The sequence below is a fragment of the Myotis daubentonii genome, chromosome 5 (assembly GCF_963259705.1).
Source record: "Myotis daubentonii chromosome 5, mMyoDau2.1, whole genome shotgun sequence".
NCBI classification, from domain to species: Eukaryota; Metazoa; Chordata; class Mammalia; order Chiroptera; family Vespertilionidae; genus Myotis; species Myotis daubentonii.
This window is the reverse complement of record NC_081844.1, coordinates 82,727,278-82,750,649: the sequence shown is the minus strand read 5'-3', so window position 1 is coordinate 82,750,649 and position 23,372 is coordinate 82,727,278. Positions and strand designations below refer to the sequence as shown.

At 48.8% G+C, this 23,372-nt stretch overlaps 1 protein-coding gene across 2 annotated transcripts; it reads left to right on the top strand.

Annotated features, from left to right (window-relative positions):
* The first annotated feature begins 10,845 nt into the window (after positions 1-10,845).
* Positions 10,846-22,607, top strand: HBEGF (heparin binding EGF like growth factor). 2 transcript variants are annotated; one of them, XM_059698586.1, is made up of 6 exons: positions 10,847-11,185; positions 11,391-11,564; positions 14,534-14,714; positions 19,800-19,955; positions 20,733-20,823; positions 21,181-22,607. In XM_059698586.1, the coding sequence occupies exons 1-5, from the start codon at positions 11,140-11,142 to the stop codon at positions 20,803-20,805; spliced, it is 630 nt and encodes a 209-aa protein (XP_059554569.1). In that variant the 5' UTR covers positions 10,847-11,139; the 3' UTR covers positions 20,806-20,823; positions 21,181-22,607. The 2 variants fall into 2 exon arrangements, with proteins under 2 accessions (XP_059554568.1, XP_059554569.1); XM_059698585.1 differs by lacking the exon at positions 20,733-20,823 and having other exon boundaries at positions 10,846-11,185.
* Positions 22,608-23,372: the final 765 nt, after the last annotated feature.

Here is a 23,372-nt window from a genome sequence, read left to right as displayed (position 1 = left end):
GCAGCCATAGGGGTCCTTTCAAAAGCCAATCTAGCCACATTAGTCTTGTACTCAAAACTCACCCAATGCCTTCCCATTACTCCTAGAAGAATTAAAGTCTGTCATGGCCTACAAGTTCTATAGTCTGGCCCCAGCCTACCTTCCTGGCCATATCTCATACCACTCTCCCTTTGCTCTCTGCTTTCCAACCACACTGGCCTTTGTTTGTTTTGCAAAGCCGGTGCCTGCCTGAGGGCCTTTGCGTAGCTCTTTTCTCTGCAAGGAAAGCTTTCCCCCAAACCCTCACATGACTGGATCCCTGTCATCTGAGTCTCATCTCAGATGGTAGCTATTCAAGGAAACTTTACTTTTCCATCCTGTCCTGAGTTTCCCTCTTGAGTCACTCTTCACATTTCTCTTGTTTTATTTTCTTCCTAGCAGTTACCACTGTAATAACTGCCCCGGTCATTTATTTGTTTATCGTTTATTGCCTGCCCCTCAACGCACACACACTGGACTGTACCATCCACAGAGCAGGTATTTTATCTATAATCTCTACCGCTACCCCTAGAGCACCTAGTGGCTGGCCCTCAATAAATACTTGTTCAATGAGCGCATAGAAAGGGTGGGGCTGGGGAATTAGATGCGTTTCTCTTGGAGGCCACACGAGGGCGCTATTCCCCGCTGACCGGATCCGTAGGGTCGGAAGTGGGGGGGGGGGGGCGGGGGGGGGAGCAGGGGCGGAGAAGGCCAGAGGACAAGGGAGGGGTCCTGGACCTCCAGGGATCCTGGCCCACAGCTGACTGACCTGATGGGATGGAATGGGGTGTTGGGGGAGAGCAACAGGGATGGGGAGAGAGAGCTGAGCAGGCTCAACTGAATGTGGGCAAAATCCCCACTAGATACCTGGGACCCATCTCCTCCCTGAGAAATGGGACTCACGTTAGCCCTCCCACCAACCCCAGGCTGGACTTGGAGAGATTTGCCCCAAGTCCAAGGAGCTCACAGGGCAAGAATTAGAGGCGTGAGTCACTATGATTATTGCCAGTTGGGGACAGGGTGCTGAGTCTGAGGGGGGAGTTGGTTTCAGTCTCCGGAGGAATAGAAACTGGTTTAGGGCCTGAGAGGGCCTGGAGTCCTGGGACCACCCCCTTCAGGAATGTGCCCCAAGCTCAGGGGCGACTCAAGGAAGTCTGAGGGGGACAGGAGCATGGGCTTGGTGTGAATACCCCCTCACACCCCCCCCCTCCCTTCCCACTCCCCTACTCTTGCCAGAGTTCAGATGGTCTGTCTTTGCCCTCTCTACGGCCCCAACTACCCTGGCTCCCAAGAATGCCTGTGGGTAGAGGGCCACCATGCCTCCACTCTCCCCAGATCCCACTTCCACTTCGAGGGCCCTGAGTGCCCTGAGATGGGGAGGTTGGTGAGGGATGCAAGGAGGAACCCAGAGGTCTGCCTGTGGGCACCAGCAGTCTCCCAGGCAGGGAAGGTGTGCTGTGTGGGCAAGCAGACCTGGGTATGAGCACCGGAAAATAGCCTGACCCAGGAGTTTTAAGACTGGGGCCTCACCCTGGCTCAGTCACAGACTTATTGGGTATCCTTGAGCAAAGCCCTTCCTGAGTTTTCTTATCAGCAAAAGAGGAATAATAAAAGTACTTACTTCATAGGCTTTATTGAAGGAATTAATGCACATAAAACAGACCTTGTACATAGAGTGACGAAGAAAGAAAATATCACACACTGAAATGCCATTGTACCCAACCATTGTACTAGGCACATATCTTATGTAATCCTTAGAACAGCCTTAAAAAAGCTTTTAATTTTTAAGACTTATTTAACTTATTTTAAAATTATTTCTGTGAGTCTAATTATAGAAGAAGAAATATAGAAGTTGCAAAAAAAGAAAGTACAGAGAAGTCTCCAGCTGGTACTTTTCATCCAGCCTCCCCCATCATATATAAGGATAGCACAATATCAAACCCAGGAAAATGACATTGGTAGAATTCTGTTAACTAGACTATAGGTCTTATTCAGATTTCATGAGTTTCTACATGCACTCATTTGTGTGTGAGTATCTATAGTTTTCTGAAATTTTATCACATGTATAGATCACTTACAAGAAGCTGGGCCTTGGTGTTCTCATCTATAAAATGGGGTGAAAATACTGTCTTCCTCAGAGGACTCTTGTGAGAATTAAATGAGATAATATATGTAAAGTGCTCAGAGTAATGCCTAAAATGTAGTGAGGGCACACGATAAATTGAAATGCTTATTTAGAAAAAGTGTTTTGAAAAGTGATTTAAAATACATAAATAATTCAGATTTGTTATAGAAAACACAGAAAATGTCCATTAGAGTAAAAAGAACATGAAATAAAATTTTCATAATGTCCTTACCCCCAAAATAACCACTGTTAAGAATTTTACCACAAATTTGAGGTAGATTTTGCTATTCCCATTTTATTGTAAGAACACTGAGGCTCAGAAAGGTTAAGTAATTTGCTATAGTCACTGAGCTTATGAGTGAGGAACTGAGATTTATTTTTTCCCACCCATTTTAAACAACTTTATTAAGATATAATTCACATTTCACATAATTCACCCATTTAGTATATACAATTCAAGATATATTAACAGAGTGTGCAATCATAATTGCAATCTAATTTTAGAACATTATAATCACATCCAAAAAAGACTCCATATTCATTAGCAGTCATTCCTCATTGCCTTCCATGACACCACTCATCTACTTTCCAAATCTATAGATTTGACACTTTGGGATCTTTCATATGAATGAAATCATAAAATATGTGGACTTTTGTGACTGGCTTCTTTAGCATAACGTTTTCAAGGTTTATCCACGTAGCATGTGTGAGTACTTTATTCTTTTTTATTGCCAAATAACATTCCTTTGTATGGATTTATCATATTTTATTTATCCATTAGAGATTCTTCCCATTAATCTATTTTTTGAGGGGCTGAGATTTAATGCACACTCTTGTCTCCACACTCACCGCTGGGGGCAGCAGACAGGCCTAGGAGTAATACAGATCCAGGGGGACTGGGAGGAGCAGCCACTGCTGGCTTTGAGCTCTTGCTATGTTCTAAGCACTTGGCAGGTTATCTCAGTGAGTCTTCACGATGGCCCTTCGAGGTAGGTATTGTTCCCATTTCTGGAAACTGAGGCTCAGAGAAGACTCTTGCCCAAGGTCAGAGCTAGAGGCCAGTCGACCCAGGGTTCAGAAAAGGGTTAGTCGCATGCCTCAGCCTAAGCTTCAAGGCTTCTGCTCTGAGAAGATGCTAGGGTTGTGTATGTGGAGAGTCTCCCCAGTTAGAGCTTTGGGCTTCTCTGATCCTGGAGCTGGGGTGCCCTTCCCGAATCCCACTCTGACCCCAGACGGCCAAGACCTGGAGTGGGCCCTGACAGCTGGAGCCTGTTTTCACTCCCGACAATGCCAACACCCCTTGAAAGGGGAAGAGACCAAGATATCTGAGATGGAGTCTGCGGAGGAAAATCACCAGAGCCGGCCAGACGGCGCTGCCTCCGTCTTTTTAGGCACCTCTGACCTAGACTTTCAGACTCAGGAGGTGTTGGGAAGGCACAGGCAGGTACATACAGTGTGGCCACATACGTATGTGGCTTTTGAGTTTTACACTAATTATACTCTCCTTACTTCCAGAAAAGATTTAAAGATAACAAGAGGCATAGATACAAGTAAACGTTAAAGAATGATTAAATACACCCATAATGAAATCAAATTGGAGAAGAAAGAAATGATGGTCTTCAAAATGCTGGGCTAGGAATAATCACCGCAAATGAGCACTGAAACGTAACTGTGATCTTCCTGGCAGTGAGTTCATCAAGGGAACACAAGAATTCCACGCCTGTCATTCGTTAGTAAAAGGAAGTGTCTATATCAGATAATCATGAGTCAAACTTCTTAACCCTGACCTACGTGAAGAATTTATTACACTTTATTCAGGCACTGATCAGGGACCTTATGTGTAATAGCATCTAGCACAGCATTTTTACAAAGGCTACAGGAAGGCTTTTCATGTGAATATCTCTTGTGTGAGTGGTTCTCAATCCTTTCACAATCAATATTTTCTTTTTATACACGTTGTTAATACTTGCTTACTATCCTGAAATAAAGTTCACAGATAATATCCTATCTGCACATTTACTCTGTAAAGAAAGTCAATGCCCTAATTAATATAAAAGATAAAATGATTTAAAATGTTTGAATATGCAAAGGCTTGGTCACGACTACTCTAGAAATCTCAATGAAGTAGCCCACTGGTTGCATCTACACAGACTTATTGTGAATGTGACAGCTACAAATACTGACTGCTACAGCTGTGTTGTTTGGCCATTCATATAACACCAAAATGAACAATTCACATCAATTTAATTCCTGGAGAACTCAGTGCAAAAGCTTTTTTTTTTTTTTTTTTTTTTTTTACATTAGAGATAATTCTCAGTGCAAGTAATTATAATCACATTTTTCATCCATATAAATGACTGAGGGGACACTTAAAAGCAGTGTGGAATGCGGGACAATTCTTAATTATGTGGGCCTGACAGCTCTTCCACCCCCCAATGCCTCTGAGGACTGCCCAATCAGTGACAACCAAAAACTCCCCGAGATTCCTACATGTGAACCACTGTCTTAGATCAACCCTCAATTATTATTATTATTCATTCTCACCAGAGGATATTGTTCCACTGATCTTTTTAGAGAGAGGGAAAGACAAAGAGAAACGTTGATGTGAGAGGAACACATCGATTGGTTGCCTTCTGCACGAGCTGACCAGGGCCCAGGCCGGGGAGGAGCCTGCAACCACCGTATGTTGCCCTTGACCTGAATCCAACCTGGGACCCTTCGGTCCGCAAGCCAATGCTCTATTCCCTGAGTCAAACCGACTAGGGAATCCTCAGTTATTAAAAAGAGCAGATGGATAATGCTAAACTATTAAACTGCAGCTCTGTGACCACATTCTTAAGAGAAACTGAACTTACACATTCTTGGTTCAGGATGTGTTGTGACCTCATTCCAAGCTTGAGCCCCAGAGACGTTAATAACGTACTGACCTATTTACGTAGAGCTTTCCATTTTGCCAAGCATTTTCTCCAATTGTCACAAGAACCTTTTAGGTGATGGTTAGTCTCCCCACTCACAGAGGAAGACGCTGAGGCACAGAGAAAAAAGGCTATCATGTCCTGTAGTAGATCAGCCACTGTTGATTGACATAAAATGGCTTCAGCAAGCTTTTTGACAGAGCATGACTGCAAACTATTCATGATGGATGGCACCCACCGGCCAGTGCCCCAAACAGAACAATTGTTTCAACCCCTCATTTTACATATGAGGAACCTGAAGCTTGAAGAGGGAGATGGGTTGTGTGATGGGTGAGTGGGGGATCACTTGCTCCCTCCCTGCTGACAGAGAGCCATCAGTGCTAGGGCAAGTGGCCAAGTCCTGGCACTGGAGTTGTTGATTCCTCACAGTCACAGAATGGGCCCCAAAATGGAAGAGACTCCAGGCCTAACCCAAGTACATTATTATACATGGCCCTTCTGCAACATCCTCTGGGGATGACAGAGTTCCTGAACCTCTCAACTCTCCCCACCTCATCCACTCCTATTCTTCATTCAATTCAAATAGATCCTGACCCCAGGCAATCAGACATGAGAGCCTGTCCGCCCCCAAGTATGCATGAAGTGTTACCTGGTTCTACCGCCAGGCAGCGTAGGAGGTTCATAGGGACTCCAAAGGGCAAGCCTGAGCTCATCTCCAAAATTGCCTGAGAGAGCAAGGGTCAGAGAAGTCCACTTGGGGCAAGGAGCAATGACCGCTTACCTTGAACTTCCAAGTTTGGGTGACTCTGGCTTATGGCCACCTGGTAATAGAGGTATCCTCAATGGAAGCTTTACTCCTCTCCCCAGTCAGCAGAGCTCTGGGTCTGCCTAGGATTCACTCCTCCTGGTTAGTGGAAGAAGGCAGCTGACTCAACTCCCTCAGGGAGCACATGCTTCTCTCTGAGCTCTGAGCCAGGGTAGCTTTCTTTCTTTTTTTTTTTTTTAAATATTTTTATTGATTTCAGAGAGAAAGAGAGATAGAAACATCAATAATGAGAGGAATCATTGATCAGCTGCTTCCTGCACACCCTCTACAGGGGTTGGAGCCTGCAACCTGGGCATGTGCCCTGACCGGGAATAGAACCGTGACCTCCTGGTCCATAGATCATGCTCAACCACTGAGCCATGCCACCAGGCAGGGTTGCTTTCTTGGGTGGAGGTTTCCAAAACTCTGAGTTGCCTTGCAGATCCCCATCTCACCGGTCAGCATGGCCATCTATCAGCAGAGAGGACCACTTCAGTTCTGAGGCCCAGAGTAATACAGCACCTTATTTAAGTTCCCACTGGAAGGAAGGAAGGAAGGAAGGAAGGAAGGAAGGAAGGAAGGAAGGAAGGAAGGAAAGAAGGAAGGAAGGAAGGGAAAGGAGAGGAGAGGAGGAAGAAGGAAGGGAGGGGAGCGCAGGGGAGGGGAGGAAAGGGGAAAAGAGGAAAGAAGAAAGAAAGAAAGAAAGAAAGAAAGAAAGAAAGAAAGAAAGAAAGAAAGAAAGAAAGAAAAGAAGCATTTGTTTTTAATAACAGCTGTCACTGAGTAAGCAACTACTATGGGCCAGACATCATATTCTGCTTTATGCACATGATCTGATTTAATCACACAAGAGTCCTATAATAATAGTTACTATTATCTTCATTTTGCAGATGAGCAAACTGTAGGTCAGAGAAGCTGAATAACATATCCAAAGTTAGAAAGCTAAAAGAATAGCAGAAACAAAATTTGAGCCCATGGCTGTCTGGCTTCTGAGAGTGTACCCATTTCGCTGGCTGCCCTGCTGCCCTGACCTAATCCTCATTCCAGCCTGTGAGACAGATTCTTACCCTCATCCCCAGGATAGATGGAGCACTGAGCCTCAGTAAAGCTGATGATGTTACTGCTGCTAGAAGCAGGGAGAGGGTGGCTGTCGCTTCACCCATTTATTCAGGGTAATGTTGAGCTTAAGAGCACAAGCCCAAGAAAAATCGAGGCTGAGATTCTTACTAGTAGGGTGACCTTGCTATTCACCCCTTTGAGTTTCGACCCTTTAAAATGGGGAGGATTGTCTAGTTGTAGGACAGTTGGGAGGACCACACAAGATAATGCATGTGAAGTGCTGAGCACGTGGGAAGTGTCTTTACTTAAAGCTCCCCTACCCCTGCCGTAGAGATTCAGATTTTGTTCAGATGCCTGACACATTATCCTGGTTAACTATGCAGACCGATTAGCTTCTGAGCCTGGCCAATGTAGGAATTACTTGCCCAAAGTATAATGCTTGGGCCCCGCCCCAAGAGGTCTTGAATTAGGAGGACTGAGCTGGGGCTTAGGCTTTCTTATCTTTAATAAATTCCCAGGTGATTATGATGCACAGCCACGTTTGGGAGAACCAACCTAGTAGTGTAGACATCTCAGCCACAGTGGGGAAGAGACTCAGACTGGTTCCTCCCTGAGTTCCCTCTGAAAGGGTTCTTGTCACCAGCACCTCTTTTGTCTAGTTCCTCCCACTGGCTTCTGAGTGCTCTCCCCAAATCAAGGTCCACATGGCTTAGCAGGGAGTCAGTTAGTGGCTCTCAGAGTATCATGGACCTGGCTCTCCAGAGGCCTGGGAACCCAGTGCAGGGCTGGGAGGCAGGATGCCAGGGTTTCTAACCCCTTCAACTCACCAGTGCCCCATGGCCAGTAAGTCTCCAAGCCTCAGTTTTCTCCTGGTCAATAGATAAGGAAAGCAGAGTGGCCCATTTGGACTCAGCTTCCTTAGAAGTGTATCCCTGGCACCTGACAGCCAGAGAGCAGGTAGGGGAAGACATGAAAGAATTCTGCCTAACTGTACTTCCCCATTGACATCTCACTTGATGGTCACAATGATAGGGCATAAAAATCCAATGTCTACCTTGCTCTGTGACAGCCACTGTTATCTGTCCCTAGCCTTTGCTCCAATATTATCTTCTATTCCTCCTCCCTTTCTGGCCTGCTTGCTGTTCCTTGAATGCTCCACACTTGTCCCACCTAGCTTTTGCACTATTTGCATGGCTTGGACTGCTTTTGCCAGGGATGACAACAAATCTGGTTCCTTCTTCTTATTCATGCTTCAGCTGACATGTTACCTGCTCAGAGAAGCTTTTGCCTGATCAGTCACCGAATCTAAATTGTCATCCCAAGCATTGGGACACATCGTTTTGTAGTACATACATAATTGTATTTTTCTGTTGTTGTTAATCCTCACCAGAGGATATATTTTCCATTGATTTTTAGAAAGAGTGGAAGGGAGGGAGGCAGGAAGGGAGAGAGTGAAAGCGAGGGGGTGGGCGGGGAAAGAGAGAGAGAGAGAGAGAGAGAGAGAGAGAGAGAGAGAGAGAACCATCGATTTGAGAGAGGCACATTGATTGACTGCCTTCCGCATGCGCCCACATAGGGGCGGGGGCTAGAATCTGCAACCCAGGTATGTGCCCTTGACCGGTAATCAAACCTGAGACTCTTTGGTCCTCGAGCTGATGCTCTAACCACTTATACACACCGGCCAGGGCTATTATTGTATTTTAGCGTTCATCTTGGCACTTGTCATCATAGCATCTATTTTTCCTTCTTTATTGATTTTGTCCTGCCTGTCTCCCCTATTACAGAATGTAAGCTCCTTGAAAGCACACCCGTGGCTGTCTGGTTTATTGCTGTGTCCCTGGTGCCTGAAAAGCATTCAGCAAATATTGGGAATAAACAAGTTAATGAGATTGTCCCTGCATTAACTGCAATTTCTTTTTTGGTCATTGGACGCTCAATGTCCTGAGAGGGGAAGTGACTGTCCCCAATACATTCCAGGCCTTTTGTCTTCTTTTCCAGGCCCTTCCGGTAAAACCTGGCTGACACACAAACCTAGCCGGGGTGAGGCTTCCAGGTGTGATGAAAGCTTGGAGTTGCCCTGTGAATGGGACTAAGGCTGATGTGGGGGTGAGAAGGCGGAAGAGCACGCAAAGGGAGAGGCAGGCTGGAACAGGACAGCAGGGTGTGAACCTGGCCTTGGGTCATGGAAAGGGTGGGTGCCTTGGCTGTGTGTCTGGAAGTATTTCCCTCCCCCCTCCCCTGGGGAGAGCCCTGACCCCAAGGTGGCTTTGTTTGTGGGAAGCAGGTGATCAGACAGCTGCTGAGGGAGAAAAAAAAAAAGGTGCGGCCTTCATGGTGACCATCCACGGAGGTCCTAGGCCCAATACCTATCACCCAAAGGAGTAATTCCACAGTGGCACTTGGCCAAATAGGTGACAGGTTAAGCTTCCACCTGAAACCAGCCCAACCACAGCATGGCACAACATACAGCGGAGCAAGGGGAGAAAAGAGGCCTCTAAGGGAATGGAGTGATCAAGGTGGAATGCTTAGTGATGATGATGATGATGATGATAACGCCACAGTTACTGAGAGTTTATAATATGCCTGGCACTATACTAACTGCTTTGTATGTGTTCCCTTGTTCAATCTTCAAAAACCTCTCTCCAAAGTAGGTGCTAATATTATTACTGTTATCCCCTTTTCAGAGGTGTGTGGAAACTGAGGCTCAGTGAGATTAAATAACTTGTCCAAAGTCAGAAAGTAGAGAAGGCAGGATTCCAATTTAGGGCTGTAGTAATTCCAGTCCCCCTTAGAACCTAGGCTGGGAGGGCTGCCCGGGGCAGGTTAAGAGGGCAGAGCCTGATTGACCCCTGCAAAAGTGGGGATGGAGAGGGACAGTCGGATAGACGATGTATAAATAGCAGGCCTGTTTTTATCCCTACACATGGGCGGAAGCAGCGCATTCTGGCACAATTTGAGGGCTCTGAATGCCAACCCAGCCCTGTGTCATACAAATCCCTTCCCAGCACGTCCCTACGAGCTGAAATACCTACTGAGAGTCATTTCTTTGGGTCAGGACATTGACTTCAGAAGACCCTAGTCACAGTAAAAAGGCTGGAAGAGAAACACATCAATCTCCTGGCACCTATTGAACAAAGCAAGCCTAGGCTAGCTAGCTTGGTCCTGCAGGGAGTGGGCTCAGTTTTTATGTTGGGGAAGAAGGTGATATTCAAAGGCAAGCAAAAGTATGAGGCTTGTTTCATAGCCTGTGTTGTCCAATCCCAGAAGCCTGGGAATTATAACCCATAGTTCAAAAATCCTAATGGATACTATGTCCTCTAGGGGAAAGATGCCGGGAGCCGCTCCCTGGCTGGAAGAGCCCTAACCTCCTTTGCTTTGGCTGGATTGATACCAAGCGCCTGCAGTTGCAACTCTGGTTACTCTGGGGCCCATGAGATCTGCTGGCATTCATGTGTCTACTTTTTAAATCAATGTATTATTACTTACTACTTACAGTGTTAGTAGGCAAAGGAGCGAGTTTCCAAAACTCAGAAGCTGACATGGCGGAGAGCCCTGGTTTGGAGCAGGGAGGCCTTAGGGACTGGGCCTGGGAGAAGGGAAGGAATGAGGGGTGTCCACGAACAGAACTCAGCTCAGCGGTCACAAGGCTGCAGCGCGGCAAGGGTTTGGGGAAAGGTAGGAACTGGTTCCCGCCACCTGCCGGTCACCAGTCTTACCCACAGTCAGGCCCTGGCTGCCCTGGCCTGGTCTCAAAAACTGTGAGCGCCGCCCCTACTCCCGCCCCCTTCCCCGTCGCGCCCGCCGGGTCGGGGGCTATTCTGCAGGCGCCGGGAGCCGGGCGCTGTCCCGGCGCGGGAGGGGGAAGGGGAGGGGATGGCGCGGGCGGGCGGGGCGGAGCGTCGGCGCCTTATTCCCGGCCGCGCGCTGGCAGCGCTCAGTCGACCGAAGGAGCCGCACGCAGCACGTTGCAGGCCACCCTGACCGAAGCGCAGGGGCACGGGCGGACGCACGCACGGACTGACGGAGGGAGCAGACCGAAGCCCAGCGGCTACTAGCTCCGCGCAGGTTCCCGCAAGGCTTGCCCCCAAGGCCGGCGGCGACCGTGCCCCACGGAATCTCCTGCGCTCCTCCCGCCCCAGTTCCTGTGCCAGCCAGCGCCCCGGGGCCGCTGCCTCCAAAGTGATTGTTGCCTCGTAGCCTCCGCTGGGTCCGGGGACATGAAGCTGCTGCCGTCGGTGGTGCTGAAGCTCTGTCTAGCTGCAGGTAAGAGGGCGGCCGACGCCCCCGGAGGTCTGGGGGCGGGGGGATGGGGACGCCCTGCTGGGGGTACCGGGGGAAGGTCGCTGCAGCGCCCCCGGCGTGGGCCACTTGGTGGGGCCCGTGCACCCTGGCAGGCGGGCGCTGGCATCGTGTGGCGACCCGGGGTCCGGGCGGAGGGTCTGATGCGGCCTCGCCCCTTCCCTCGCAGTGCTCTCGGCGTTGGTGACCGGAGAGAGCCTGGAGCGGCTTCGGAGAGGGCTGGCGGGTGGAACCAGCAACCTGGGATCTCCCACTGACTCTACGGACCAGCTGCTGCCCCCCGGAGGCGTCAGAGGCCGGGAAGTCCTGGACTTAGAAGGGGCCGACCTGGATCTTTTCAGAGGTGGGTGTGGGAGCTGCCCATCCTCAAACCCTGGAGGGCAGGTGAAGAATAAGCAGACCCAGGATTCTTGCTGTTTGGGCACCTGTGGGTTTGGGGTATTTATGGAAGACTTCAAGGAAAAGCTGCTCGGCCTGGCAAGCTTACTGATGGATCCTGGAATATGGACCCCTCTCTTTCTTCCTCTCGGTTCCCATATTCCAAGTTGCTGTTCTTCTGGGTACCTTGGAGCACATTGAAACAGGCAAGGTGTCTGGGGTCTGTCCATTCCTCTGAGGTATGGTAGGAACAAGAAATGATTGAGATACTTTCCCTAGAGTTTCTATGTAGAAATGGGCATAAGCCCTAATTCCCACATCAAATGACCATCACTGTAGAAAATAACAGGTGTGGAGATGGTAGGCACATAGTAGGTGTGCAGTGTGACGCTCCTCCATCCACCTGTCTCCAGGTTGGGGAAACAGCGGGGAGTGAGAAACTGTTGGTCTCCCCAGGTGAAGCCAGCACCTCCTGGGGAAGCTATGAGTGAGGAGCACCGGGTGCCTAGGGAGCTGTATTGAAATGCTTAGTGCCTACAAATCCTCCCCCAAACCTGGAGACTTCCTGGCCACCTTGAGTCCCTGAGAGAAACTCCAAGGGAGGAAGGGCCCAGTGGGATCCTCCAGTCAGCAGATGTGGCTATGGCTGAGTATTGGTGCAGATGGGGCAGAATCCAGAGCCTCTGACATTGCCCACATCCCGGACCCAGCCACCTGCAGCAATTCTTGAGGGTGGAGCAGGGACTGAGCCCTGGAGGACCGGAATGACTATATTTGGTTGGAAAGATACCCACCTGTTCTAGCCCCGCCCTGAGCCACCCTTCTCCCTCCTTATCCAGTGCTTCCCTTAGGTGCTGTATCTGCTTTGTATAAATCAAGGGCCTGCTGCAAAGCTGAACCTGGACTCCCACTCTTCATCCTCTCACAGTGGACCTTTCTGGTCACCCCTGAATGCTCCTGGCCCTCACCTCCTAGGCTGGGTGAGCTGGGCTGTGACTCACCCTCCACCCACATTCCTGCTCCTCATACCTCTGCAGACCTGACTCATGGCTCCCTCTGCCTGGCAGGAGATAGGTTGTCACCCTGTCACTCTTTCCTTCGCCTTTCTGATTGGCTTGGGTTATCTGCCTCAATTTCACTACAGCTCTGGTCACTGGGTTGTCTGGGCATCTTTTATTAAGTGCCTACTGTGTTCTAGGCACTCAACATGTCATTGTGGGTTAATTAATCCTTATAGCAATCCTCTGAGATGGGAACTCTTACTGTTCACTTTTTATCAAGAATCCCAAGAATCAGAGAGATTAAGTGATTTACCTGAGTTCACATGGCTGAAATTAGAGCACAGGCCTGCTGACATCAGAGCCCATTCATTGTCTCATTCCTGGCTCAGCATCCCAGGTGCTCTAGACTTGTCTGGGGGAGAGGACAGGAGTGTGTGAGGCAGCTTGGTGTATTGGGAAGGAGCCCTGGATACGGAGTCCAGAGATTATGCTTCTAATTCAAACCCTGTATGACTTTGTATGATCTTGGGCAAGTCACTGCCTTTGGGAACCTCAAGTTTTTCACTTGAAATGGAAAGCCATGATATTCTTTTTTTTCCCCTTTAAAGTGTTTTTATTGATTTTAGAGAGATAGGAAGGGGGAGAGAGAGAGAGAGAGAGAGAGAGAGAGAGAGAGAGAGAGAGAGAGAAAGAAAGAAGAGAATGAATTGATGTGAGAGAAAAACATTGATCAATTGCCCCCTGTACACCATCTGACTGGGATCAAACCTGCAACCTGGGCACGTGCTCTGGTGGGGAATTGAACTGCCTGCCCTTCAGTGCATAGGATGACGCTCAACCAACTGAGCCACACCAGCCAGTGTGGAAAGCCATAATATTCTTTGAAGTCATTTCCAGCTTGAGTATCCTGGATCTCCAGTCTCACGTTTGATGCTCACCTGTCTGCCCGATACTTAGCTACAGCCATGGACAGTGGGCACCTTTTTTCCAGCTGGGGGCAGGGAAGAGGGGGGACTGGTGTCAGACCCCTGGGCTGATGGGCGTAGGGAAGAGGGGGGACTAGTGTCAGTCCCAGCTGGATGTCTGTGTGAGGTGGTTTTTCCCTTTTGAAGTGTGAAAGAATGGGGGGAATCATCGTTGTTTCAGTTCCTTCTGGATAGTCCCTTACTTTTTATCTTTCTATCCCTTCTACACACTGTCCTCCCTATCCTAGAGAGCCAGGGCATTTGGGGATAAATGTAAATGGACCTATGAGAGAAATGGTGAGCTGCAAAGGGCACAGAGCAGGACAAATATTTTGCTTGAAGTAAAAACAGCAAGGCCCTGAACAGGGATGGCTTACTTGCTAAGCTCATGGTACCCCGGTGCTAACAGGTACCCCAGAGGAGTCCACCTGGACATGGGCAACTGTTCTTATTTTAGGAACCCCCCCGCCCCCCCCAAAAACAACCCTCCAAGAACCTTCTCCAGAAGCAGTTTTATCTCTGACATGGTCTTCCTGCAAGTGAGCACTGAGTGCAGCATTAGGAAATGAGGTTGATTTAAGGCCAACAGAGAACCAGGTTGGCATGGGACAATAGGAGATGGGGATGGACAGTGGGATGGGGGTGAGGTTGGTAGAATTGCCCCATCAGTTGCAGTTACTCAACAGAAGCTAGCATCCTTCTTGGAATGAAGTTCTTAAACGGAAGTTGTGAAATGCCTTCCTTGGGACCCCATGAGACTCTACTTCTTCCACCACTTTCTGGTTTTTCTGCCCACTCTTTTCTTCAGCCCTTGGGAGGTTCTGAGCCAATGGGCCTCCCCAGGCTTCTGACTTCAGGTGGGATCAAAGAGTACATTCTCCTTCCAGATGCTGTGCTATTCTGATTCTTTCTCTGTAAGGGTTGGTGGGGGGAGGTCAAAGACTTAACAGAGTACTTTTCTCCTGCAGCTCCTTTCTCCTCCAAGCCACAAGCTCTGGCCACACCCAGCAAGGAAGAGCGTGGGAAAAGAAAGAAGAAAGGCAAAAAGGGGTTGGGAAAGAAGAGAGACCCGTGTCTTAGGAAATACAAGGACTTCTGCATCCATGGAGAATGCAAATATGTGAAGGAGCTCCAGGCTCCATCCTGCATGTGAGTGTTCCTGCCCCCAGGCTGACGCTCAGCCCACTCTTGTCAGCCACGTGGCTGTTCCTAGTTGTCACTGTTCCTTGAATTCATAATTCCACCCAGTTTCTTCTCAACCTTGGGGCGGAAGTTGGGAGGAAGGGAAATATTTTTAGTTAGAGGAAGGGGCATCCCCCGCATAGGATGCAATTTCCTGTGGTGTGGGTCTGTGACGTTCTTTCATCCTTGGGGTCATTTCCTGCTTGCTCAGAAATAAGCATGTGGCTAGGAGAGCCGACACCTGAAGACAGGTCCTTCATTCCCTGCCTCATGCCTACTCCAGATGGGGTATTTCTGGGTGGAGCAGTGCTCCTGTAGCCTCCTTTCCTAGGCCCTGCAGGCAGGTGTGCGGTACATTTGGACACATGCTGTGCAGGCATGTGTGCCCTTGAACATATGTGCACATGAATGAGCTAATGTGGGTTGAGTCTAAGGCATGGTAGGACTGCACAGAGAGTGATCCTCATGGGAGTGGGGAGAAACCTCTCCTCCCCTTTTTCTCCGCCTTCCCCCAGCAAGGGCCAGGAGGTAGGGCACATGGTGGGTATTGGCCTTTGGTCATGGGGTGGGAGAACACTTCCTTTGTGCAAGATTAACAGGAAGTGGAGCCCAATCCAGTAGACATCAGCCTCCAGTCAGGCAGCACCACCCTTCCCTAGGCAGGGTTGTGGGTGGAGGGGCCATGGGTTCCCCAGCTGATCTGTCAGGCCATGCCCAGAAAACGGCTGTCTTGGCAACCCCTCAGGGATGACGGCACTGCCAGGCTCTCTGGCAGGCATAATGTCGCCAGTGTGCCTGAGGCCAACACCCGCGTCAGGCTGTAAACATCCACTCTCTCCTGCTGGGCATGAGGCCCTATGGGGAGGCAGGCTCTGTGACCGGGGAGACTCTGGACAGGGCCAGGAGACTGTTGGGTGCACACCGCCTCCCAACCTGTCAAGAAGCCTGGCTGCCTGGCATCTTTTCTGTGATGGTGAAGATCCCTTGGCTTTTTAAAACTTCCTCGTCCCGTCTGATCTCACATAGCCATGCTGCCCTGTACTTGGCAAGTGGCAGACAGACTGACTCCCCACCTTGTCCACAGTCACTTGTGTGTCCTCTCCTATAACATCCTTGTCAGGAGCTTGGTATTGGAGGGGGTTGCTTAAGAATGACATAGACAGTCTCCACATAATACTTCCCAAGGCCGTGGGACAGGGCAGGAAATGTTTGTCTTAAATTTTTAAAATGGCATCATTAACACAGGGTGGAGGCAGTGACTCTGAGGGTAGTCAAGAGGGATTGAGGCCAGGAATCTGTCTGGGCCAAATGGGACCAGGGCGTTGGTGGATGGACTTCACTGCTCAGCTGAGAACCCTTGTCAGATTGCTCTCCTGGAAAGCTGGCCTCAGCCGGCCACCTAAAGCCAGAGAACCTAAAGGGTGCGCAGGGCCACGGTGGCCCTAGGGATGGTGATGATAACCATGATGATGCTTCTCTCCTTTGCCCTGAAGTTTATATTTAACTTGAATTGAGCCCAACAGGTGTATGTTGCACGCCTACATGATGCCAGTTGAGCATGTATGTGATGCCAGCTGTTCTAGGGGGTGGGAAGATAGAGTCCTGTCATGGGATTCTCAAAAGCTCTCTGCTGGGTAGGCATTGCTTACTATCTCTACTTGAAAGATGAAGAAACTGGAGCCAGGAAGTAGGAAGTGATTTGCCTGAGATCAACAGCTAAATAAGTGGATGGAAACAGGACAGGGACTCAGGTGCCTGACTTCCAGTCCAACGTGCTTTTTATGTCCCCGGGCTGCCCTGGGTGTTGGCTGGCATCCTTCTTCCCTGTCTATCCTTACAGAGTTTGAGCCGGATTTTAAAGAGGGCAGCTGTTAGCCTAGAGGTCTTTAAGACTTTTACTAGGCGAAGAGAATCTGATTTGAAGACTTTGTGTCTGCTCCCTAGGCATATTTTCAAGGGGCTGGATTCTGTGTCTGGTTGACTGTCTCCTGCCTCCAGCCCTTGGTATACAGGGCAGAAGGCACCAAGGAGACGCAGAGCTCTTGGTTTGGGGGAATGTGACATCTGGGCACCTACATCTGGGGCCCTTTGTGGCTCCTCCTTGCCTCCAGACCAGGAACCACCACAGGATGTGTCCAGGCTGCTGTGGTGAGCTTGAGGCGAGTTGGCTTCCTAAGCCAGCCCTCCCCGGCCTTCATCCACAGGAAAACTCTTTTGTGTCACCAGCCAAATGTTACCCTCAAAGAGCAGTTTCCTGGGGCTCCTGACTGGCTGCTGACCCAGATATTGGCTGCAAAGTTTCCTGTGGCTGGAGGAAACCTGGGAGCAGCTGGGTTGAGGACTCAGAGCTGGCATGGGGACAGGCTTGAGGGCTCTACTTGCCTCACTGCCAGGTGCTGAGAAGGAATGGCAAACCCCTTCTCTTTGGATCCGTCTGACTTTGGTGCCCCCTTCCTCAGATCTGGGCAGTACCCTCTGGAGTCTGATTATATATAATAATGCACACATACATGGGACTTAGCCTCTTATTAAGTGCTTTTATCTATATTATTTGATCTTCACAATACTCTAGTGAAGTAGGCATTTATTATTCTTGTATTTTTTTAAAAAAATATTTTTATTGCCTTAGCTGGTTTGGCTCACCGGATAGAGCGTTGGCCTGGGGACTGAAGGGTCCCAGGTTTGACTCTGGTCAAGGACATATACCTTGGTTGCAGGCTCATTCCCAGTAGGGCGTGTGCAGGAGGCAGCTGATCGATGCTTCTCTCTCATCGATGTTTCTAACTCTCTATCTCTCTCCCTTCCTCTCTGTAAAAAAATCAATAAATATATTAAAAAAATATTTTTATTGATTTCAGAGAGGAAGGGAGAGGGAGAGGGAGAGAGAGATAGAAACATCAATGATGAGAGAGAATTATTGATCTGCTGCCTCTTGCATGTCCCACACTGGGGATTGAGCCCACAACCCAGGCTTGTGCCCTGACTAGGAATCGAACCATGACCTCCTGGTTCATAGGTCGACGCTCAACCACTGAGCCATGCCAGCTGGGCAGTATTCCTGTATTTTACATGAGAAAACCAATGCTCTGAAAGGTAAACGTAACTGCCCAAGATTGCCTGGGTAGAAGTAGCAGCAGAGCCAGTCTGGAACTCAGGTATTCTGAGCCCCCTGCACCTAGGTGCCCCCTCCACCTCCTGGAGTAGAGGTGGAGAAACCCCGTTTGGAAGATGTCTCTGGACCCTAGGGGGTTCTTGCTTCTGTTGTAATACAGGCTCTGAAATGGGTCACAGACATGGGTAGGAGGGTCATGTCCCAGTTTGATGGAGCACCCACTCTCTGGCTCTGGAGAAGACACACAATCTTGCCCCCACCCTGGGGTGTTTGGAATGCACTCATCCTCCCTCCTTCCCCGGGGAAGCCAGGAGTCTGCTGCAAAGGGAGGGGGAGGTCGGTAATAGGATGTTTACATTATTATCCTTTTGACTCAGGGTGGGGGTGGAAGGATTATGTAACTGGATTGCAGGACCCTGAGGCCAAGCTTTATTTCTATCGTCTGAGTAACTACCTGTGGGGTTTGAATGATAGGCTGCAAGTGAAAAACAGGCTCAACTTCAGCTTTCCTCCCTCTGGGAGAGCAAGTATCTGAAGTCATCCAAACTGCTGGATTGAATCCTGCCCTTACCACTCTCTAGCTGTGTAACCTTAGCTAAGAAGTTAAGCCTCAGTCTCGTCATCTTTAAAATGGAGAGAGTAATTCCTACTTCATAGAGATGTTTTTAAGGTTAAATGAAATGATCCTTGTAAAGAAATTAGCAGAGCACCTGGCTTATTTATTATTTAAGTTAATAATAACAATAACAGCAACAGTAATAATAACAGTAACAGTCAGAGAGCAGGGCCCAACAGTCCTAGGAACCCATCAACCCATCACATGTGTATCTTCCTGGGGTAACTTGCACTGTTTATGAATTTGGAATCTGCCAAGACTGGTTTCTCGTCTTAGCTCTCCTGCATGCTAGTTGTTTAACTTTTGGCAGCACACTGAGCTCAGAGTCAGACCATCTAGTCCACACCTCTGCCCTCTGCAGCCCATGGGGAAAGCAGCTCTGCCCTGCTGCGTGCCATGGCATTCCTACCTACATCAAAGGGTCTCGGGACGGTGCTCAGAATAAGGAAGGGACGGTGCTCAGAATAAGGAAGGGACGGAAACGTGCTTGTTCAATTGTAAGCGCTTCCGAGTCTTCCTAAGAGCTTCCAGGAAATGCTTTGTGTTAGAAGAAGCAGTTGCCATCTGATTTATTTCTAGAGTGAGAAGAGCCAGGGGTTTGTTTTTGACATTCTCCCACGCTCTGGCAGGACAGCTGGGCACAATACTACCTTGGTTTGTTTGCTTTGTCCTGTGACGAAGGAGGCCCCATAGCCCAGTGCTCAGAGGCCAAAGGCTGGAGTTGAGCTCTCAGGTTGGACTCTGCACCCAGGGAGAGCTGGGAGTTAATTGAAGGGAACTTGAGAAAAGTGACTCCTGGCAAAGGCATGGGACCTATTAATAGGCTGGGTAGTGGCTGAGAGGGACTGAACTCGGGAAGCATTGGTGGGGAAGGCCGGGTTTATTTCTGGGTCAGAGTGTTGAGGGGCCGCACTAGAGGGAGCGATACTGAATCTCCTCGGTTCAACCCACCAGCTCTGATGATTAAGTCCTCTTGACCGGCTTAAACAGGCCATCTTCCACACGTGCAATAAATCATCCACACGTGGAACACATCTAGCTGAGAGCTTGAAGTCCTCCCTCCTTTTTCCCTGCCTGGAGCAGGAATCTCAGGCCAGGGAATCAGAGGGATTGGTGAAGGGGGGTGCAAAGCGGGGGAGGAAGGCGATGGAGCCCTCAGAGGGGCCTGTAAAGAGTCCGTACTGGAGAAGGATAGAGGGCAGGGATAATGGTTAGGGACCATGAGGGTGTGAGGAGTGGGGTTTGGCTCATGTAGGCGGGCCGTTGACAAAAGTGAAAGGCCAAACTAATAACCTCATCTTTGCTTTGTTCTGTCTTGAACCAGTTGCCACCTGGGTTACCACGGAGAGAGGTGCCATGGGCTGAGTCTCCCGGTGGAAAATCGCTTGTCTACTTATGACCACACAACCATCCTGGCTGTGGTGGCTGTGGTGCTGTCGTCTGTCTGTCTGCTCGTCATTGTGGGGCTTCTCATGTTTAGGTGAGTGTTGGGGGCCCCTGCAGGCTGTTTCTACAAATCACTTCCATTCCTTGTCTTCCTCCCGGGTCTTCTGCCTGGTGACCACATGAGCCCTCCAACCTCCCCAAATTCTGGGCTAGGATTCTGATTGCATTCCAAGGACAGGTTCTCCAAGGACCTGACTTCTCTGGTTTGACACGAGTCCAGTGTCTACAGCCAAGGGCAAAACTCACCAGTCCATAGCAGGTCCTGCTGCTCACAGCAGACCTGGTAACCCACCCATGGAACCACCTCTCCACACAGTTCTTTCTCCTGGCTTTGTTCTAGTGTGTGGTTTGGCATGGGTAGTGCTATTGGTATATCCTGCAAGTCTGAGGCATTTGGCCCTCAGGCCATGCTTCCAGTCCAGGTTATGTTCTCGGTTGGGGGAGACCTACCAAGCACTCTGTGCTCATTTTCAAGCAGCATAACTCATTTGTTGTGAGACCTGGACCAATCTAGAGGGTTGTAGTCTTTGAGTGATTATAATCTCTGTCCACCTACCTCACAGGGTGCTGTGAGGATTATATAAGAGAGGAGTAAATTTCTTAGCAAGTTGTAGCCTGCTGCTGTTAGTGTCAGTTTGGGTTCCTTGGCATAGTTGGACCTTTGATCAGACGCCTGTAGGGCTGCCATCCCTCTGGGCTTTTCCAAGTAGTGGGTGGAACCACCATGACAGCACCCTTCAGAAGGACTCTTTCTGGGACCTGCGTCCTGTTGTAGCGGCAGAGGTTGCTCACAAAACTTAACCTTCCTCAGGTACCATAGGAGAGGAGGTTATGATGTGGAAAATGAAGAGAAAGTGAAGTTGGGCATGACTACTTCCCACTGAGAGAGACCTGTGCTCAAGGTAATGGTCCATTCTTTGCCCCATGGCACCATCACCACCTTCCCTGGATCTGTTTCAAGGCATACTGAATTCTTCTCTTGACCTGGGAGGGCAGGCTACTGTAGAGTTAGTGTCCCATTGCAGAATTGTTGTCAAAAAGGCTGTCAGTAGTTCATCTCCACTAAGGGTGAAAGTTGCTAGAGAGAGACCCAAGAGAGATGCCTGAGAGGACAGCATTTCCAGCCCTCATCCCCTCTCCTCACCACCCTCCCCACCCTCTCCCAGAGGATCTTTCCACTTATTAAGACTGGATCTAGGAGACTCTTAAGAACCCTTAAGACTGGATCCAGCTTTAAAGTTCTTCCTCTTGTTCTTTAGGAATCAGCTGGGGACTGCTACCTCTGAGAAGACACAAGCTGATCACAGACTCTGCAGAGGGGAAGGACTTCACAACCAGCCATGGAAGACTCCCTCATCCCCAGTTGCCGTCTAGATCGGGCCTCCCAGTATTGCTTTATCAGAGCCTTCAAGTGCCAAACAGAATATGTCCAATGGGATCTGGGTCAGAAGGAAGCAAAAGTGAGGGACCTTCATGCTCTTCTGATTCCCCTTCACCAAACCCCACTTAACCCTATAAAGTTTGTTTAAACACTTGTCTTCTGGATTAAGATGCCAGTTAATTCCATATGCTCCAGGATCTTTGACTGAAAGAAAAAAAAAAAGCAGAGGAAGAAGGAAAGATTTGTCGACTGGAAGAAAGTAACAAAGATTGAAAAGCCACGGACTCAAGTAGTCACCAAGGGATCTGCCATTTGGACCCTACAGCGCTGGATTTGATGAACTAACTGTGAAATACCACAAGCCTGAGAACTCTGAATTTTGGGACTTCTACCCAAATGGAAAAATAACAACTATTTTTTTTGTTTGTTTGTAAAATGCCTCTTAAATTATATATTTATTTTATTCTATGTATGTTAATTTATTTAGTTTTTAACAATCTAACAATAATATTTCAAGTGCCTAGACTGTTAACGTTGGCAATTTCCTGGCCTTCTACCCTGCATCCCCCTACCACTTGGCTCAGCATCACTATCTTCTGCCACAAATCTGAGGTGGCTCTATGACCCATCTGTCATCCATTGTCTGTCCACATTTCCACAGATCTTCCACGATCAGAGTGCCACAGGGGGCGGTCTGTATGGTCAGGATGTAGGAGTTAACTTTGTCAGATCCACTCTATGAGTTGGACTGCAGTCTTGCCTAGGCGATTTTGTCTACCGTTTGTGTTTTGAAAGCCCAAGGTGCTGATGTCAAAGTGTAACAGATATCGGTGTTTCCCCGTGTTCTCTCCCTGCCAAATCTCAGAAGAGGTTGGGCTTCCATGCTTGCAGCTTTCCTAACCCCCTACCCTCTATAGCCTCAGGCCCACAGAGTGGGATCTCACTCTCCCTTGTGTCAAGACATTTCTCTTACTCCTGCCATTCTTCTGGTGCTACTCCAAGAAGGGGTCAGTGCAGCAGGTGATAATCGAAAGAGGTATTAGTGGGGAAAAAGGCTGAGGAGGAACAGGAAACATTGGAGCTGACTGTTCTTGGTAATTGATAACCTATCAATTGCTACAGAGAAGATTGGAGGTGAGGATGGCTTTTGTGTGAACCCACCCACCTCACCAAAACTACAAACGTATGCTTTCATGGTCCCTTCTGGAAGTTTCTGGTGCCATTTCTGAACTGTTACAACTATATTTCCAAAACTGGTTCATATTTGTACTTTGCAATTCAAATAAAGATAACCCTTATTCCATAGTCTTCTGTCTGCTTGTTTTAACTGGGAATTAGTTTGACATAGGTATTTTCTAAGTCCTGATTCAATATTAGGTCTACACTAGGCCTGTTTATGTATACTATCTTAGTATCCCCAACAACCCTATGATGGAGGTACTACTATTGTCCCATTTTTGCAAAAGGGGGTTCAGAGAGGTTATGTAACTTGCCTAATGATACACAATTTTTTAAAAAAATATATTTTATTGATTTTTTACAGAGAGGAAGGGAGAGAGATAGAGAGTTAGAAACATCCATGAGAGAGAAACATCGATCAGCTGCCTCCTGCACACCCCCCACTGGGGATGTGCCCGCAACCCAGGTACATGCCCTTGACCGGAATCGAACCTGGGACCTTTCAGTCCGCAGGCCGACGCTCTATCCACTGAGCCAAACCGGTTTCGGCGATACACAGTTTTTAAATGACAGCCGGGATGGATAGTCTGAATCCAACTATTTGTCTAAATAACTTATATTACACTACCTTTGACATGAAGGATAATAGATCTTTCACATAGGCTGTAACCAGGAAAGACATCTGCCCATTCAACCAATAGACCCTGGACCCGGGGCCTGATCCTTGGCTGTATATGCAAGCAGGCATTGCTCTTGGTGGAAGGTAGGCACCTTTGATTCCCCTCTCCTGCTCTACAACCAATCCATCAGCAAGTCTTACAGTCCCTACCTTTAGAATATATGCCAAATGAAGCCACTTCTCATCACTGCCACTGCCATCACCCTAGTCCC

Excerpts from the sequence above, each read along its gene's own strand:
- HBEGF (XM_059698585.1), top strand. The coding sequence starts at position 11,140 with ATGAAGCTGCTGCCGTCGGTGGTGCTGAAGCTCTGTCTAGCTGCAG. Across the intron at positions 11,186-11,390 it reads GAAGCTCTGTCTAGCTGCAG|TGCTCTCGGCGTTGGTGACC; the intron begins GTAAGAGGGCGG and ends CTTCCCTCGCAG. Across the intron at positions 14,715-19,799 it reads CTCCAGGCTCCATCCTGCAT|TTGCCACCTGGGTTACCACG; the intron begins GTGAGTGTTCCT and ends GTCTTGAACCAG.